The sequence below is a fragment of the Fringilla coelebs genome (genome assembly GCF_963513975.1).
Source record: "Fringilla coelebs genome assembly, chromosome: 1".
Classification (NCBI taxonomy): Eukaryota; Metazoa; Chordata; class Aves; order Passeriformes; family Fringillidae; genus Fringilla; species Fringilla coelebs.
In genome coordinates, this window is record NC_140028.1 from 135,547,868 (window position 1) to 135,567,100 (window position 19,233).

Below are 19,233 nucleotides of genomic sequence, written 5' to 3' on the forward strand. Positions count from 1 at the left end.
GTGGTTCTTGCTAACAGATTGCCTGGGCTTGTTCTGAAGAATGATGTGGAGGCAATGCTGGAGCATTTTGCCAGTGCCATGCTCTTCTGATGGGAAACTGGGGCAAGGAGAGGCAGAGGCACTGGGATTCTGCCTTTTGTTTTCCCTTAGGATAGTGGGAAGCTCACTAATGTGGCCACCCTTTGGCAGGTGCGACCAATGATCCCCTACTGTCAAGCAGTGTTCTTAAAACTACTTTTGTCTTGAAATTTTGAGATCATAGGCTGTGTTATCAGCCTACAAGGCTTTGTGAATATGAAATGTTTGGGAAATATCCATTAAACCACTTAGATGCAAGTAAAAGGGAAAATTGTATAATTATATCTCAGCCTTTCAGTAGATCCACATTGTTTGGTGTACTTTTAATAATGGTCATTATTTCAAGATATTGTCACCTTGAACCTAAATCACATTAATGAGGTTGATAATTAAATTTGTAGCGCTCCTGAGTAATGAAAATAATGTTGTTGTTCTTTTTTATTTTCTTACATTTAGATATAATGTTGTATTTCAAATTACTAGAACTAACAAATGGATGAAGCTTGGAAATGGGTATAGGTGAAATAAAGCTGAAATAAAATTTTAGAAATGATGAGAGGTCAGAATTTCTTTGGGCATATGTCACCTCTGCCTTGTGATGAAAGGGTAGCTGATGCTTTAAGAAGTGGGATCATTTGCTAACTTGTGGCAGAGTAGTAGAGACAGGACTCAGGTGTGAGAAGTATTTCACCAATTATGTGGATGGTTGTGGTTAGATCTGTTGCTAATACAGTATCTAAATATTGCCAATGCAGTGTATAATATAATCAGGTCTAAGGGTTGTACCATGAGCAGGTTCAATTAGAAATGCACAGGTTTGCAGTCTTTGGCATGCAGAATGCACAATTGCAAGGCTACAGAGCACCTCTGTGGCTACTTTTGGATTTTATTTCTCACATGACCTGATCTTAGTGCTGGTACTCACCTGCATGTGTTTCCTGTCTTCAGACTGGATCTCTGCCTGGGGAAGGGGTGAGGGTGCGATCCACCTGGAAGCTGCCTGCAACTTTAGGGGACCAGCTGGCCCAGACTCCAGCATTTCACACCCTTTTGCAGGCTCATCTGTACCAAAGTCAGTGACAGTCATCACAGCTTCCCTGTCTCTGGAATGCATTCATTATGCGGACATACAGACAGTTCCTCCTTCAATTCCCACCTGGCATTCTAATCTTAGGGAAAATCACATTTCCAATCAGAGGCAAAGGCAAGGGAGTGGGTGCCTGTGTGTGGGGAATAGGACTCAAAGACCTGACTGTCTTTCCTTGCTGTCACCCAGCTGCTGCAGGGCATTTCTGCTGGGTTAAAAATATTTGATTTTGCAATATTTTTCTGAAGTGAATAGCTATTAAATTGCTCATACTTCCAGCTTTAACTGCATTTTAACAAACAATGTTTTGGTTAGTCAGCTTCGATGAAGCGTTGTTTGCAGGGTTTTCAGCTGTGGCTGTCTGTGGGAGGCTGCCAGTGCTGGTTTCCAGAGGGACTTCAGCACACCCACTGTTGACTCACTCCTTCCCTCTTTTAGGTTTCCTGAAGTTCCTGTGCTGTGATGCCCCGGAATGCCTCATGGCAGAGCCACCCGGCTGCCCCGCTGGAGCGTGGCGCTGCCCTGTAGAGAGCTGGGTAAGTGAAACCTCATCCTCGGCCTGGAAAATGCTGCCCACCCCCATGGTGTGTCCTCACAAACCTGGGGACATGGGCTGGTCTCATCAGCCCCCTCTTGTGTGTCCTACCACACTCTCCTCCTGGCTTCATGTGCATTGGAGGGCTGTTTTTTGGGAAGTGGTGGATGCACATGTTTCTTATTTCTAATGTGCTTTCCTCCGGAGAGGTGATTATGTGTTAGATGGGTAGATGGGGAGGATATAAAGGCAGAACTAACAGGAGCTGGAGATGCTCACTAAGTTGTGAATTTTACCTTCATTGTCTTTATATATATACACACACAGAAGATAAGCATCAGGGTGAGGAAGGTGGGTTAGAGGAGGTGCATCTGAAATGCCCTCTTGCTTCTCTCTTTAAAAAAATTAATTTCTGGAAAACTTTTTTTTTCTGCCATGAACACTGCTGATTTCCTTCATGTGCTATGAGCCCCATCACATCTTCCACGTGATGGGCTAAAATGTGTTAGATGTGGCTACCTGTTGTGGAATAATGACTTTCTCTGTGTTACTCCAGTTGTATCATTTCCCTCTTGCAAAGGTAAGGTGTGATGGGTGGCTGAGATCCCCTGTTTGACCCTCTAAGGGAGGCATTTGGCTGTTTTCTGTGCCTGAATTGGACTTGGACTTTTCTTTATGATTTTATCAGTGATCACTATGTTGCTGGGGAGTCTTGGTGAGACACAGAAAACTCTGCTTACAATAGTCATATTTGGGAATAAACTGAGATATTTTCATATGGTTGTCAGCTGTTAGAACTCTGGACTTCTGGACCTAGATCCTTCTAATAGCCTTGGCAACAAGTCCCATGGGTCTAAAGGAATAGCTCTAGGAATTGATCCAGCTGTCCAAGAGGAAGGGCAATTAAAGTATTCATTGACATCTGATCATTTACTTTAACTATATAAATGGAAAGAAGGAGAGGTGTACCTGAAATGAAGAAATATTCTCTCGGTTTTTCTACAACAAAGAACTGTCTTGGGCAGTCTGAAGCCTGAATATGCCAAGTAGAGCTAAGAAGAAGTTACCCTGTTTTATATTGATAATGCAGTCTGATGCTGGGACAGTTCCTCAGACCTTTGGTTTAGGAAACTTGTAGATTACTGATGGACTGTTGCCTTTTGGATTTCATTTAGGTTCTGACAAGAGTGGGTTTTGATTCTCTGAATTCCCCGAGGCCAAATACTTACTTTTTTATCTGTAGTTGCTTTAGCAAGTGCCAGCTCACTCATCCAGTGGTGGACATTCATCATTAGTGTCTGAATTAATGGGTAGAGATGTTGCTGATTTTGAAAAATAGTCTGATTCCCAGGAAATGATCTTTCAAAGCTATGTTGATAACTGATTATTTCCTGTCTTGTCCCATCCTCTTGTTTGGGAGAAGATGATTGCAAAGAAGAGGCTTTTCTGTCTAGAGGCCCACAAATTCCGAGGAAGTCTGAGCCTGTTGTCCTGCCTTCCCCAGGGGTGGAAACTAAATGGCTGAGAGATCTGTCTGCATGGTGAGGGCTAATAAGTTATTTTGTTAAACTGGACCACCTTTTGATCTTGAAAGCCCTGTCTGTGGGCTGTTCTGGCCTTTGAGGGCTGGGGCACTGGAGCAATGTCTCTGGGAGGATTTGCAGCAGTGGTGGGTGATGGCTGTTGCTGAGAAGAAACGTGAATTGTTGTGTCATCCGTGCTGATGTGAAGCTGTGTGTGAAGTCATTGTCAGCAGAGCAGAATCAGTACATTGGCAACAATCCTTTGAACTGATGACCAGGTCCTGTTCAGGCAAAATAAATGTTTTGAAGTTTGTGGCTGCAATCTGTGCCCCCAGAGGGATTGTACTCTTATTTGCCTCTTGGGTGGATGTCAGCAATCTGCTCCTCTCATCTTGAGATCTGACCAGTAGAGTTACCTTATCATCAGGCTTTGTGATGCTATTAGCTCAAACGTTTGAAGCTGTTTCTGTTCACCACACTTTGCATTTCTTACTGGCTGTCTTGAGACAGGCTGAGTTTAAATTCACCCTACTGCTGTGTTTGTAGTTCTGAGGAACAGACTCTGAGTCTCTGCAAGACACCTTTGAATCTGAAGCACTTTTTAAAAGAAAGGTTTCGTACTTGAAAATTACCTCTCCTTTGGGATTTTGCTTCCAGCCAAAGCTGGGAGATAGCAAAGCTTTGAAGTGTGGTCTAGGAAGATGGTGTCTCAGTCTTTCCCTCTATCTCCAGTTAGTGACACTACAGCCTTTTGTATCTGCTTTAAGAAAATATTTTCAGGTTTTTTTTAAAAACTATTTCCACAGTTGATTATTCACTTCATTAATTTTATTTAGAAGAGGTTGGATGTAGTTCAGCAGAAATTTGCTTTATGGCTGTTTTTAATGATGCAAACACTTTCCAGTAGTAGATTTTTTGGGGGTCAGTTGATTCACACATACCAGCCATAACTGGCACTCACTGTGGGTTGATTCTTGTTTTTGAAAATAACTGATTTTGATCAGTTTGGTTATACCAGATGAAATAGGTTTATTTTAGGCAACCTCATCTCAAAATCGGAATGGCTATGTGGTGGGGCAGAGCTGCAGCACACGGAAGTTTCGCAGCCTTGGCTGAACTGGTGTGGATTCTCAGCAGTGAGCTGGAGTTTTGCTACAGCCCAGTCCAGTGATTTTAGGAGCTGAAAGGACCAGCTCCAGTAGCTGGGTTAGCTGGAGTTGAAAACTGTTGAGCAGCTTGAGCTTTGTCAACCTGGCACTACTCTACCTCTCCCTCCCTGGCACCACTCCTGGGCTTGCTCTTGAACAACCCTGTGAAAATGATGGGGTTAAAGGGAATCTTGTGATTCTCTGTGGTTAGTTACTGGTATTTTCTGGCTGCTATGGATATTCACTACATATATTTGGCTAGTTGCATTACATGCTCATCATTTACCAAACTTGTATGTTCAGAGGGTATTTGTCTTTTCATGTCTGTATTTCAAATTATTTTTTTTTTCTGAGTGTGGTGGGGAGTGTATGTGTGTGCTCCTGGTACCTTTTACCTCAAGTTTTCCTTCTGAGTCCTTATCTCTGCATATATATTTATGTTGGGTGTTTGTATTTTAAGTGCCCAAGTTGGAAATTGACTTTCCTTGATAGTGTGCCTAAGGTATTTGCACTGTGCCTGTGTGCATCAGCAAAACAGATGTACCTGATAAACAATTTTGACTTTCTCTCAGTCATTTAAATGAGTTGGAATTCTGTTTCTTTACAGATTTTGCCTTTGCCAGTGTGTTGTTCTCAGGACTGTTTTCTCTCCTTGTTCTTTTGTGTGTCTTGTGTGGTTTCTGCATTTCTCTTCTGCTTTCACCTTTATTTGAAAATCAAGGGAAACATCTTAGTTTATGGCACTTCTTTATCAGCCCTTTCCTCCTTTTAAAAAATTTCCTTCCTTTCTTTTTTGGGATAACTGCAACCTTTGCCCAAGTTCTACCTTGTTTTTTTAAAAAAGTATTTTAGAAAGTACATATATGTGTGAACATCTTTGCTTCATCAGTTTGGATTCATTCTCACACCTGGCAAGTCAAGAGACTTGGCACTGAGAGCATTTCCTTATCTCTGCAACCTTTTGCATATATATATTAAGTAAATTTTGCAAAATATTCTTTTGAGGAGTGCAACGTCCTGAGAGAGGCAAATGGCCTGTAAAAAGAAGTACTGTAAGAGTCTTTTTGCCTTTTGTGCTCCAAGATGTAGTTCTTAGTAGCTCCTGGATCCTGACACACGGAAGAGGGCCGTGATAAAGAGGTCCTGTGTTCCTCCTTATTTTTTCATGCTGGAGCAGATTCATTTTCCACTCCCTGCAGCCTCAGTTCTGTAGCCCTCAGCACTGCCCTAGTACATTTTTGGTGTAATCATAAAGCTGTCTGTTTTAATTGGAGACTTAAATTTATCTGCTCTTTGAGATGATAGTTCCACCCTTTCCTCCCCAGGCTGTAGAAATGCTGTGTCTTCCACTGAAATGTCAATAAGGAGACTACCAACCATCGCAGTGACCTCCGAGGCTGGGCACAGTGTTTGCCAGGGGTGTGACCTGGGCAGTGTTAGCACAGTGAATGTATGATCCCTCAGGGTGAGCCCAGGGCACCATGCTGCTCCTTAGGCAATGAGTCTTTTCCCATTTTCAAGGCAGGTACATCTGCACATGAAGCTGAAAACAGACCTCAGCTTGTAGCCTGAGAAGAAGAGTCTTCACCCAGCTGGGTGTCGATTCCCATCATCAAGAGCCGAGGAGGTGTTATTTTCTTTCTTTCCCTTGCTCTATTCAAGAGGATTTACAGAACCTTCTGAGGAGGAGAAAAGTGTTATCTTTTAACATAGCAAGCCCTGAGGTGGCATCTTGAGGAACTGCTTGATTTCTTCATCTTTGTTCCTCATCAGCTGCTAAGGTGTCTTGGACTCTGATCATCTGATTACTCCTTCCAAGAAGGATGTTTACTTTCCTCTTGAATAGGGGAGGGTGAGTAGGGTAGGTAGTTTTGCAGCGAGAGCTATAGAAGAATGTGTATTTTTAGCAGTGGGGAGTGTAATTAGGGAAACACATTGGATCCTAGTCCAAAGCATAAATCCCTTCCATTAATGTAAGATATGAGGGCCAAACACGGGGGTATCAGGATAGAGAGGTGTCCCATTGCTTCTGTGAGGAAGTTTTATTTGCTCTACTTCCACCAGTTAATGATCAGCTGGTGTTTGTTATTCCTGCAGAACTGACATTGGTGTGAGTCTGCTGTGATGTACAGGGCCTCCTGCCCAAATCAGGATGAGATGTGTTATTTTGTGTCAGTAGCTTGAACCTCAGACCAACCCCTCACTTCTGCATTTTCTCCTGAAGGTGTTCTGTCCCTCTCTTATCTATCACCATTTTCAGGGAACATCCCAACCTGTGTTACCTGCGCTGCCAGTGCTCCTTTGCAGAGTGTTTATTGTTGGAAAGGCTTTACATTCTTCCTCAAAGCTCCCTCCTGGTTTTGTGTCAACTTTCTCTCTGGATTTTCTGTTTGCTTGGTTTTCTACTGGTAATCTTCTACCTAACTCTGGGGCTGAAGTATTCCTGCAGCTTTTTAGTTTTCAGGAGGGTCTAGGGACATGCTATGAAGCTCTTGATGTTTTTCTGATTGCTGGCCACAGCCTAGGAGAGGTCAGTAGCGTCACTTATCCTCTGCTGAGCACTGGGAGTCTCCCATCCAGTTTCTGCCATGAACTGAGGCATTGCTGAAGTATCAAGAGATTATTTGGCCTTTGAGTGTTGAGGGAGGCAGAAATGATTTATCAGCTTTTTTCTTGAAAATATCTGGTGAGATGCAAGGAGCAGAACGCAGGGCTGTCAGTGCCACCCAGGTTAAGGAGAACACGTTGTGGAGCAGTGTGATGCACAAGCAAATGCTGTAAAATGCAACAGGTATCAATCAGGAACATCTTGTACTGGGTTGTTTTAAAATTACTCTTTGGCATATCCCAGCATTTGGGGATGCTGGAATTTTGATGATGAGACATAACATGAGGAAAATGTTACAGCAGTCAGGTTTGTCAGTGATGTTCAAATGCTCTGTACCATTTTTATTGCTATCTTAATTTTAAATTAACTGCTTCTGTAATATATAGTCATGACTCCTTTGGATCCAATATGACTTCAGGACAAATATCTTCAATACAGAGATTCCTTCTGGTATATTCTTTTTCTGTGAAAATAATCAAGATTTAAAAAGAATACATATAGTACGGTCATAGCTCCAGAGTGGATGTGAATGTCGAGCAGTCATCATGGCAGTGCTGGAAAGCACTTGTGTAAATAAAATGTGCTTTCTTGGGTTTAGGGTGGGTTTTTTAAAAAGACTAAAAAACCCCCAAACCCACAAACCTGGGAGTTCTAGAAGGCCTGGAAGCATCTAGACTGTACTCGTTGTGATGAGTAATTATGGTATTTACTCTCAGAAAAGAACATGGTTAGTAGGGGCTTTGTCTTGAAAATTATTTTTAACATGATGAAAAATGTCTCATCTGTCTGTTTCTTTTCCATGTCTATACTATTTGTGTCTTTCATTTCTTTTATTAGTAAATGAGAGGGGAAAAACGGGAATTACTTCAGGAAATACATGAAGGCACAGTAAACAGTACTATGGGAACAGTAAATAAAGCATCTGCTTTTGATTTTTCTGTGAAATCAAGAAGTAACTGGAGCAAAACACTTGTTGGATATTTTTTCACTTCTATATCTGCTGTCACGCTTCCCCTGCTTCTTAGAGTTTCTCTTTTTCTCAACACAGTCGCTTCATTGAAACCAAGACTGAAGCCTACAAAGGAGCCACAGTGAACGAATAAAAAAGGACAGAGAGTCCAAATGTTGTTGATCTGGGCTGGATTTTTCTGCAGCATTTGTGCCTGGTTTGGGATCCGGCCGTGACCCTTCCAGCAGCATGTTTGCACGGCTGGAGCGCGGCGCAGCGTGGCCGGGGCTGCAGCTCTGTGGGCACCACTCATATATTTGCTGTTGGGAAATTAATGCGAACATGGCAGGTAGTTCACCATTTCCACAGGTGGAATGGGTCTGTGGCATAGCCTAGGGAGGTGAACTGGGGGTTGTTCAGCATTTTGCTGAATTATTTGTTCTCTGGCTCCCCTCCGGTCCGTGCCCGGTCCGCACACAGATTAAGGCTCCTGTCACAGCAGAGTAGCCAACATGGGCTCTCCCTGAAGCTCTCCCTCATCCAGGAATGCATCCTGTTTGGGGCTGTGTGCATGCCTGCTACCTGGTGGTAAATCCCAGTCCCTGGCAGTGGGGCAGTGCTGAGTCTGAGGGCAACACCATGGTGTTGATTTGGAAGCAGAGCACAGACCTGACACAGCTGCGGTCAGCAGTGGGACACCCAAATCCCATGTGCCTGACGCACTTCCTGACACTTCTCTCCTCCTGAGGTATGTACCAGGGAGCTGGTGGCTAGTGGATTTATGGCTTGCAGATCAAGGCTTGCCAGACTTGCCAGCATGGCATTAGTGAGCACTCTTTTACTACATTTTAGTGGTATCCTGGAGGTTTGTTTGCTGTTCCAAGATTGTCACTGCAAAATGGTATTAAATGGGAAATAAAAATGGGGACCTTTTTTAAAACATGAAAGATTTTAAGCAAAACCCATATATTTGTCTACCAACTTTTAATGGTTTTATTCCTTTAATATTAAGGGCTAGGAGTCTATTGTTTTGGGGATTTTTTGGGAAGTTTTAAAGTATGAGTCTCTTCTGCAAACATCAGACTTGAAGAACTAAGACTTTGAAAGAGCCAGATGATATTGTGAAACTCTTGAGGGAAAAATATGATGCTTTATCTAACACTGTAGATAGCTCCTTAAAGTACTCCCTCTGCTTTCACATCTCTTTTTTCTGAGACATGAAAGAGAAACCTGAGCCAATACAGGATTACAGAACTAGGTTACAAACCTGAAGCTAGGCCATTTGTAGTTAAAGCATCAGAATTTTATTTTATATGCTTATTTTCGTTTAAAAATTGTATGCATTTGGAAAACTGTCTCTTCCCATGACAGTTCTTTCTTTCAAGTAATTAATGCAAGGCAGTAAGCAGCAGAGACAATGAATTGTAAAATTTCATTGCTGGTTTACAACAAGAATTTGAACCTCATCCATCTGTCATCCAAAAAAAAAAAAAAGCCTTTCAAAAAGCAGATGGTCTAGTAACTAAAACAGATCTGAATTCTGGCAGACAGGGTGAGAAATATGCCTTGTGAGAACAGGGGAAAAACTGCACTGGGAACTGTTCATCTTGGTGGAATGCTCCAGCCATGAATATCTTTGCTAATTCTGCCTTGCACAATAGTGGGCAAAATCAGTAACTTCCCTTCCAGCACAGCTTGCATGCTCTTTTTCTGAAAGGTGTAATTTCCTAATAGGTATTTTATAAGCAACTTAAGTGCACTTTCTGCATGTTAATAACAAGGGTTTCTGCACAGAAAGGATTTAATTCTAAGTGGAAATCATGGATTAGCATTGCAAGTACCTCCTTCAAAACAAAACTCTCTACTTACAGTGCTATGTTTATGTACAAGCATTTGGTCTTATGGGTGGTCTCTAGCAAGATTCTTAAATTAACAACCCAATTAATAAATAATGCCTGCTCTCCATCATTTAATGGTACTTTCAATGACAACAAAAAAAAATCATCCTCAAACTTGCTAGAGATTTGTTTCTGCCTGTTACTCTGCTTTACCTAGGTGAAGTTGTAGCTGTATCACTTCATTCAGGATTCATTCTCTGGGAATCCTTAAGTAATTTAATCAGCTTCATCAGATTCACTGTCTGCAGTGAATAAGTAAACTCAGTGTTGCTTGCATGTGTGCCACAGATACCACTGGTAATTGAAATTCCTAGGGGCTGTCTGTGTCTTTTGCATGATTTGGAGTTCAGTAGCCTAGCACACTATAAAAATAATTTTTGTAGTGACTGTCCACTCAAAATCACATTAAGCCTGCTTTCAGGCAGCAGAAATGCTCTCTGGAGTTATTGCAGCCTCTTAATTGGCAGCTACTGGTTTTTTCAATAGTACATAATGGGAAATTTTCTCAGTTTAAAAATACAGTAGTAGTTCAGCACATCCACATTTATTGTAGGAAAATCATTAACTATTTTAGGCCTAGTCTTTGGTCCATCCTATGTTTAAAAACAGGTTAGAAATCTGAAGTCACCATTTTGGTAACTGCTCAATTGCTATCTCTTTATGTCCCAAAAGGCAGGAAGATGATCATGAACAGTAAAGTCAGTAGCATCATCTGGAGTCTTTGGGTAGGAGCCTCCTTTGTGCAATGCAGTGCTGGTTTGTGATGCTGACTGGAGCAGAAAGCTGGGGAAGCTCTGTGTAGTCCCTTGGGATGAGTTTTATGCCAGAGAGGCAGCACTTGCCATAGAAATAGGAGAAAAGCCAAACAAAAATCTTTTGCATGATTGATGAATACATTGTTTGGTTGAAGGGAGCCATCCTCCTCCTCCACTTCACTTGTGGTAGTACTTCCTTTTAGTGTTGTTCTGTCTCTTGCATGCATGCAGCATGAGTTTCAAAAAATGGGCACAGCAAATACTTTTCAAACTATCCCAAGGAAAACAATACCACTGCCCAACCTGATAACTCTATCTTCTGGCTCTTCAACCAAATGAGAAGATGTGAGACTTTAACCATCAGAAGATAGGAAAAACCTTAAAATAGTGCTGTGTACACAGGAATGCTTCTTCCAGAGTCATACTATAATTATACCCAGGGACCTGAGAACACTCATAGCTCCTGCAATCTTCATCCTCATCTGTATCCCACATTATACTTAAGGGAATCTGAAAGTATGTGAGCTTTTAGTCTCATTAAAATATATTAATAAAATATGTGAATATTGGTATGTAGGCTTTTCTTGCACTGATGATACAGTTCTGTGGCTATTGTATCAATGTGCTTTAAAAATTATTCCTTATAATGCATGTTATAACCTTTCAGTGACCCACCTACTGAAATGTCCTTACCTTGATAAATAAAATGTTAGAAGGAAGAAATCAAATTTCAAATCTAACCTTTGCCTCACAGCAGAATTTGAACTGTGCTGTCTCACCTTGGGAAAGTTAGTGGAGCTGTGGCTAGAGGGGCTCCCTCGATGCTGCACTGAAGGTACATCCTTTGGCATCAGTAACAGTTTGTGGAACTGTTGGGTATTGGGAACTGTTTGGTGGTACTGTGGGTTTTGTTTGTTGTGACCACTTGCCTGGAACAAGAGCCCCCCCTGCCATACCCCTTGTTTTGCAGGGTGTGTATATTGTGATGCAGAGCACCAAAGAAAGGTAAGGGGAAAGGGGAGTCCCCGTGCTGGAGCACTTGGCACTCCAGAGCATACTCCACAAGGATCAGGATATGTGCTTAGGATCCCCTAAAGATGGAAGGAATTGTATCCATGGACCAGAAACCTGATCCAGTGGAAGATGCCCCTGCCTATGGAAGGGGATTTGGAATGAAATGATCTTTAAGGTCCCTCCCAATCCAAGCCATTCTATCATGTTCTGCACAGCTCTTAAGTTTGATAGCTAAAAGAACAAGACAATGCCCCATTTCTCTCCAGCTCCTGTTAGCTACAGTCTTATACAGGAGTGAAATGTCACAGGAGATGCAGCCATCTGGAGGACAGTCACCTCCTCTGGCTGGAGAGAGGCTCAGCTGTCCACTCTCTTCTGCCTGTATTGGGACTGGATGCGCAGACCTGAATTTCAGGGGCTTCATTTTCCAGCTGAAACCCACACCAGTTCCTGCTGCAGCATGTTCTACAGTGATACACCTTGTTTTGTGCCAAAGGGAAAGTTTAAACTTAAGGTTTTCTTTTTATTTTGGTGAAATGCCAATCTGAAGGGTTCCCAAGCTTGTGTGCACTGCTTTCTATGTGACACAGCTACCAAATAAGATCAATAAAAATTGAAGAGCTCTGGATGTAGTGTTGAGGTACAGTGTGGCATGATTATATTAACATGTACTTGGTTTTTCTTGTTGTCTATTTTATTGTTTCATATTTGCTTTTGTTTAAGTATTTAGCCCTATTTAAAATTAATCTTGCTTCTCTTTGGGATGCTTGCATATGTTTATCTTCTTCGCCTTTTTTACTGCAATTTCTTGGTTTTTTTTGAGTAAGCAGAAATGTTGCAGCTGCCCAGGTTAGTCATCACTGCTGCAGCACTAGCCTCAGATGTGTTGGGTTTTTGAGGACAAGATACTCAGTAAAGCCAGACTAGAACAGCTTCCTCTCTCTCCTTTGGCTCCTCTGCTAACAAATCAGAGCAAACTGCTGTTGGCAGTGGGAGGGGACTGCAGGGTGCGAGGGCAGCCGAGCCCACAGGGCTGCTGTGGGGTGCAGACGAGCCCCAGAGAGGACGTGGAGAGCTGGCACAGCCCCACTTGCCAGCTGTGCACCTGATCCTTTCATCACATCTCTGGTATGCTGTGGCAGTGCTTATGCAGAGAAGTGAAGCTTCAGAATCCAGAGCATGTGGATGCTGTGATTTGAAAGTTTACCGCTAGTTTTCTGTCAATCCAGTGCAAACCTTGCTCTAAGATGTTTATTTTCCATACAGCTCGGGGAGTGCCTTCAGATCACATTTCAATGTTGAATTTTTTTGTGGTCAGTCAGAATGTGCTGTATTTGTCAGAACTATTTTATTTGGGTCTGCTAATGGACTCAAGAGGAAAATTGATTTTGCAATTCTATGCATGTCTCAGAATCTTCTTTGTCAGACTAATTCATCAGAGTTTGAACCCAGCTCCCTGGCTATTGTCATTCACACTTCTCAATAGTGCATTTGTCAGGCTGTTGATGCAGTAATTTCTTGAAAGTATTAATGGAAAAATTTAGTTTTGAGATAGGACTAGTAAAGGAAGGGAGAAGTAGAAATTCATAGGCATTTTTGCTGTCATAAGTTTCTGTGAATTTTTTGAAGGAAAATGAGTTCTAGGTCACATTTGGATGCGTGCTTTTTTTTTCTTTTCTTAAAAGGAGAAAATTGAATCCTCTTGAAAATCTATTAAAGCATCTTGTCTGAGGACCACAGCCCCTGAAGGACCTCATCTCTCATTTAATTTCTCCATGAGATGTTGTATTATAGATCTTATATCTATATATACTATTTTCTTGAGATCTTATTATGCGTTATTTATATGTACACATTTATATTTAAGATATTTCTGTGTTAAGGCATCTCTGATGCATCCAAGAGCAATTTTAAGCTACTAAATAAATAATATGGTGACTATTTTTCAGGATGTGGTGCTGCTTAGAAATTTTATACCTTTAGTATGTTGTGTAAGGATACCTTCGCAGTAAGTATTCAGTGTAAGTTAAATTATGGATTGAGGAACAAGATCCTGCTTTAGCAAGCTAAAATTCTGCAGGCTCATTCTTTGTTAAGCCCAAGCCTTTCATGGAAAAGGCATTTGAAAAAGGAGAAAAAAACCTGTGGTTATCTTACAGCAAAGGATTAAAACTATCCCACGCTGGTCTGGGAAACAGTGTGGCCATGAGGGAGAGGGTGATAAATTCAGCTGACTTTAATTTGCCAGAAGTCATCCTGTCTTCTCCTTTACTATTAGCTGTTGGAGAGCTGTGATTAAGTGCTCTTTCTCCTGATAAGGGCTTACTGAGAAGTGGCTGACAGGTAGAAACGGCAGCCAAGTCCCGCATGTTTTAGGAGGTGTTTGCAGACGCCCGGCATCTCCTGTCAGCGCTGCTGATAAGCGCGAAGGCAAACAGCCACCCAGAATGTGCCTGGGCCAGATGAACTGTGCCATGCACAATGTGCTAATTGTCACAAATTGGCTACTCTTGGTCGGGAATGACAGGATGAGAGTGTATGGTGGGTTTTTTATAGTCTAGTTGTTGCATATTTAGCTTGTACCAGTTTTATCCTGAGAACAAGCGTTTAGAATTTTTTTCTGCGTTGGCAGCACATTTTTGTTAACCTCAGAAATACTGTTGAGTAACTACGGTATAGAGCAGTTTTATTTAAAACTAATTTTAAAGAGCAAGAAAAGTTCTGGAATACAATATGAAGAACTTTTTTATTATTAAGTGTTTTAAAAACATTTTAGGAAATATTTATTTTTCCTTTCCAGGACCCTGTAAAGTCAGAAATTCGTTTTATCAAAAAAGGAGCTATCCTCCAAAAGCTGACAATAGATTGTCTCTTACATCACCTCAGAGGTGGGTCAGATGCCCTCCCCCATCGACACTAAAATACTGTTAGAACAGGTCAAGCCCATGAGATGGGGGTATAAGAAGTCATATACAGAAATGGGCAGGAGAGGGAATTGTGTGTGTTCTCTGTGTGAAAGCCCTTGGGAGAATGAAGCCCTTCTGTTTAAGGAGGAGCTGGGTCACTGTTCAGCTGTGTTTGGAATGGAGGGCGGTGCTGGGCCTGTCCTGGTGTGGAGGTTCCCCTGTGGCACCTGCTGCTGTGCACCAGCCCTGCTGCATGGCAGGGACACTGGTGTGGCACCACCCAGCAGTGCCGCCAGCAGTGACCGTGCTGATCCGTCAGACTTCGACAGAACTCAGCTTTAGGCTGCAGGGCAAACATAGCTGGTATTTCTGAATATCCTTTCTTTTCACTGTCAGGAGCCACAAGGCACTTCTAACACAGTTCAGAGAAGTGGGAATGGAGAAAGGAGGTTTGCTAGTGTTACAGCAAATAAGCATCCTGGCACAATAAGGGCTGCCTCTGCTTGTCCCAAGCTAAAGTCACATGAGAAATGCAGGTTCATGCTACTAGCTGCTTGTCCTTTCCCAGCCAACTTACGATTTAGATCCTAGGAGCCTCCTGGGTATGTTCATTTCTCTTAGAAATACAAAGCTGTTACCTTTCTTCCTTTGTCCAGCTGCAATTCAGAAAGAAGAATGAGGGAGGGACACAGGCACAGGAGCTGAATACAAACGTGAGGGCAAGAAAGTTTCACGGTACTATTCTTTGCTATAATATAGCAAATAATAAAGTGCTCGGCAGTCATAACACGGCATGTTTGCTGTGCTGGGAAAATTGGCAAACACTGAGAGAAGGAACAGTATTAAGAGAAAACAATGCTTTGGCATGTTTGGTTTCTGTCCAGGAGCCCCAGAAAATGAGGAGAGTAAATAAACAGAAGTGAGAAGATCCTGTATAGTCAAATTGTGCAAAATTGCCTTGTCAATTGAAAGAAGGTGAATGGAGATTGTAGGATGTTTAGAAGGATTTGAACAGCACCTAAGGCAGGAAACAAAGAAAAATGCTTAGCAATTGAAAGGGTGTTGGGATCTTTTTGTTGGTTTCATTTTGCTGCAGTTGGTTATTTTTTCTAATTTTTTTAGTCTATTATATTCCCAGCGGTAGAATCCTGTATTGGTCTTTCATCTAGCAAAAGTGATGGTTACAGTAATGGTCACTGTGATACTGTGTGAAGCATGAGAGAAATGCAATAACAGTCTGAAGGAAAAAACAAGTTTATTCTGATTAAGAGAAGCAGTGGACAGATTGCCATTCAAACTTCATGATGCAAAGCTGCATGCACTCCTTATTTACTCAGCCTTTTTTTTTCTTTTTATTTCTTTCTCTTTCCCCCCGCTTTTTTTTCTTTCTCTTTTTCCACTTTTTTTAAATGGAGTATTAAATGTCAGTAAATAATTGTTATACAATCCTTGAAGAATCACACTCTTTAGAGTTTAACTTTATAGATTTAATCTGGTTTAAATCACAATGAATGAGGTGAGTCCATAAAAGTACTTGTAGAGATATCCGTGATTTTACTATTTATGTAGTTAAGTTTTTCCTAATACAGACTTTCTTTTGCAGTTTTCCACTGGGTTTCAACATAAATAGCACACAAATATTAGAGATGCACTCTCTTAGAATAAACCATTTTATTGGCCTTTTTATCTGCTTATTCTGAATTCACCATTTGGGGCTTTTTCTTGCAAGCACTGCTAAGCTTGCTGAGTCGTGGCACTCCTTTCAGGAGCAGTGAGTTGCCCTGTGGGCTGTGATCTCAGCCTCTGCACATCTTCTGGTGGGCCACAGAGAAACCAGAATTACTTGTGTTTCCACAAATGTGCTTACACCCTCTTGGCTCTGTGCTTGGTGTCTGTGAGTGCCACGTGCACCTGGATTCAGGTGCCTAAGCCAGGATTTAGTGCTACTGACATACTGTTGGCCAAATGTATTTGGGTTGGTTTCTCTCTGGGTTTTCTTGCTGTTCTCAGAAGCTCAGAAGTTCTCAGCAGCAGAGATGCTCTGAGGGATAGTCAAAGCTTGGAGGTTGTAGAGAGCACTCTGCTTTTTGTGAAGATGTGGCATTTCTTACCCATGTGGTCATAAGGCTGGGACTTTAGAAGGAATGTCCTCTTCTCCAGGTCAGGTATGCTGGTACTCACCCATGTGCTGGGACTGATCACAGGTTGTCAGTTCTCCATCCTGCTGTCCGTGTAACACAGGCGTTCCACCTGTGGGACATTCTCTGGCATGTCTTAAGAGCTACTGGGCTTGAAGTGGGATTGAGGGAGAAATGTAATATTTCATGCAATGCAGGAGTTCAGACTAGGTGGTTGAGTAGTCCTTCCTGGCCATAACCTCCATGAAACAGCAGATGGGTTTTGCTGAGTGCTTGACTTTGAGGACTGATTTAGTGCTGTGCCCTGCAGAAGGGTATGGCCCACTTTGGAAGCTTTTTCTAGGCTAACTAGCAAGATGGAATAACTCTCAGTTGCACAAATCATTAGAGGCCTTCAGTGGTGCTCACACATTACTAAAGAAGGTGGAATAAAATGGGCCTTGTCCTTTCGTTGTAGCTGCTGAAAGGTTGCCAGGGAATTCCTGAAATAAATGTGACCCCCCCCATATGTTTCTGTGATGCACTTTTAACTTGAAGATTTATGCTGTCAGAGCTCTACATAAGTTTTCATTTTTGATGAGATTATTTGCTGCTTTTTCTGTATACTTACTGTATACTGTAAGTATACTGCTGTATACTTACATATTTTAAATGATTCTGGAGGGTTGCAAGTTTTACTTTGATCAAATATCAGAAGTTATTAGTGGCTACTTGCTGCTATTTTACTACAAAACTATCACATACAGGAATGAATAACTTTTATGTCTGAAACATCACAATAGTTTGCTAAATTTGGCATTAGTAATGAAGTGCAGATTCATTCCAATGCCCTTCAAAGGACAGTACAGAGTAATTTGCTTCAAAACAAAACTTGTATGAAGTGAGGCTGAGTGTGAGGAGGATCCTTCTCTACTCATAATATACTGGGTGATGATGTATTCTGTGTTCTAAATGTCTGGTAAGAGCTCCAAACTCCTGTTCTAATAATTTTCATGTAAAAACCACCTCTGTTTCCTCAGTTGGTACAAAAATTCGGGTTTGGATTCTGTTGCCTACTGGCAAACAGAACCTAAATTTGCTAGTTAACAGTGGTTTAAATCACTTTTTCTCGCAATGCTGTTTCAAAAAGACACAATTTTGCAATGCCATTGGCATATTTTACTGGTTTTCTTTGAAAAGATTATATTCATGTCTTATTTAAAAAAAAGCAAAGCATTCTGATTGGCGCTCTCTGTGCAATAAAAGTTACCTCAAGCTATACAAAAATTCCTATTTCCACATTAAAGTAAAAAATCCAAAGAAGTGCAGATCACCAGAAAGAAGAACTGAATTTTCTAGGCTCACTTTATTTTGTCTGCTGAAGTTTAATAACTGCTTCAGGCAAACCCAGATTTTAATGGAACTGAAGACTCAGTCTCAGTTTGCAGGAATTCTGGAGTTTTCTGACCTCTAAGTGCTCTGCATATTGCAGTGCTTGAAGGAAGACAACAACAAACTTTGCAGGCCTTCTATTTCCCTGGTTTTGTTCTTTCCCTCCTCCCTGTTTTTGACCTCCTCTGCTGTTCCCAGATGCATTAGAAAGAACATGAATCTTCCTGCTCCTCTGCTTAAAGAAACTTGACCATAAACTTGAGCCATGAACCGTCCCATGGGACCTTTGGAGGGAGAGGTGGTGAAGGGGCTTCACAAAGCCCTTTGTGAAGGGGTCACAAAGCCACAAAGGTGTGTAGTGTCCCCTGCAGCTGGTCATTGCCTACTGGCTGTGATATTGAAATGCTTTGGTTGAGTTCTGGTAGCTACTGAGATTTTACCCAGTTGTTTGTGTTGGTATCTGCAGTTTCATCTCCAGCTCTTGTGATTGTGGGAGATGCAGCATTAGTTCCACAAGCGCCAATAATTCTTTGCCTTTGTCGTTACTGAAAAATGTGAATATGTGCTGATTGAATAAAAACCCCTCTAAGGGTTAAACCCCTCTGGGGTTTCCTTTGCTAAACCCCACCTTTTTCTTGTGTCATGATATTTTTTCCAGTGCTTAGGCTTGGGAGCACTGTTCACAATCAGTGAACAGCATAAACATGCTGGGTTTAGGTGCTGATTTTGTAAGTTGGAGACCTGACTCCCTTAATTTTCAGTGAATAAAGAGCTTTATATGATGAAACTGCTTAATGGTGAACTAATTTTTCTCAGTGGTGGGAAACCATGTTTGTTATTCTCATTGTGGTTGTGACTTCAGAAGAACTGTCAGAAAACAGTTGAGGTGTGCAGAAAAATGTCCATTTTGTATTAGATTCATAACTCTGCTTTCAAACGGTCTAGTCCAGATGCTATACAATAATATAAATAGAAAATAGAATATATATCAGGTGTATTATTCTGCAAAGGGTAGGAAAATCTACTGTGCCATACATCACTTTTGTAGTCTTGCACCCTGCATGTGCTGATTCTGAAAGTAAATATTTTGAGGTCTGGTCATAATTTTCACATTCTCAAAACCTATCTGCAGTGTTTACTTGAACTGAGATGATTTTTTCCCCCAAAGACAGCTTCACTTACAAGCTTTCTAATGTGACAAAGTAATTAGCACTCACGTAGTA

The 19,233-nt window shown here is 41.6% G+C and overlaps 1 protein-coding gene across 2 annotated transcripts in view; it reads left to right on the forward strand.

Annotated features, from left to right (window-relative positions):
• Window positions 1-1,637: 1,637 nt before the first annotated feature.
• Window positions 1,638-19,233, forward strand: part of KIAA1217 — a gene marked incomplete at its 5' end in the record, with an annotated part of 334,455 nt that continues 316,859 nt past the window's right edge. Inside the window, one exon of one of the 2 annotated variants that reach the window (XM_084211849.1) lies at window positions 1,638-1,701. In XM_084211849.1, coding sequence (XP_084067975.1) covers window positions 1,638-1,701 — 64 coding nt within the window. The remainder of the gene's footprint in view (window positions 1,702-19,233) is intronic. The other variant, XM_084211846.1, reaches the window with a different exon arrangement.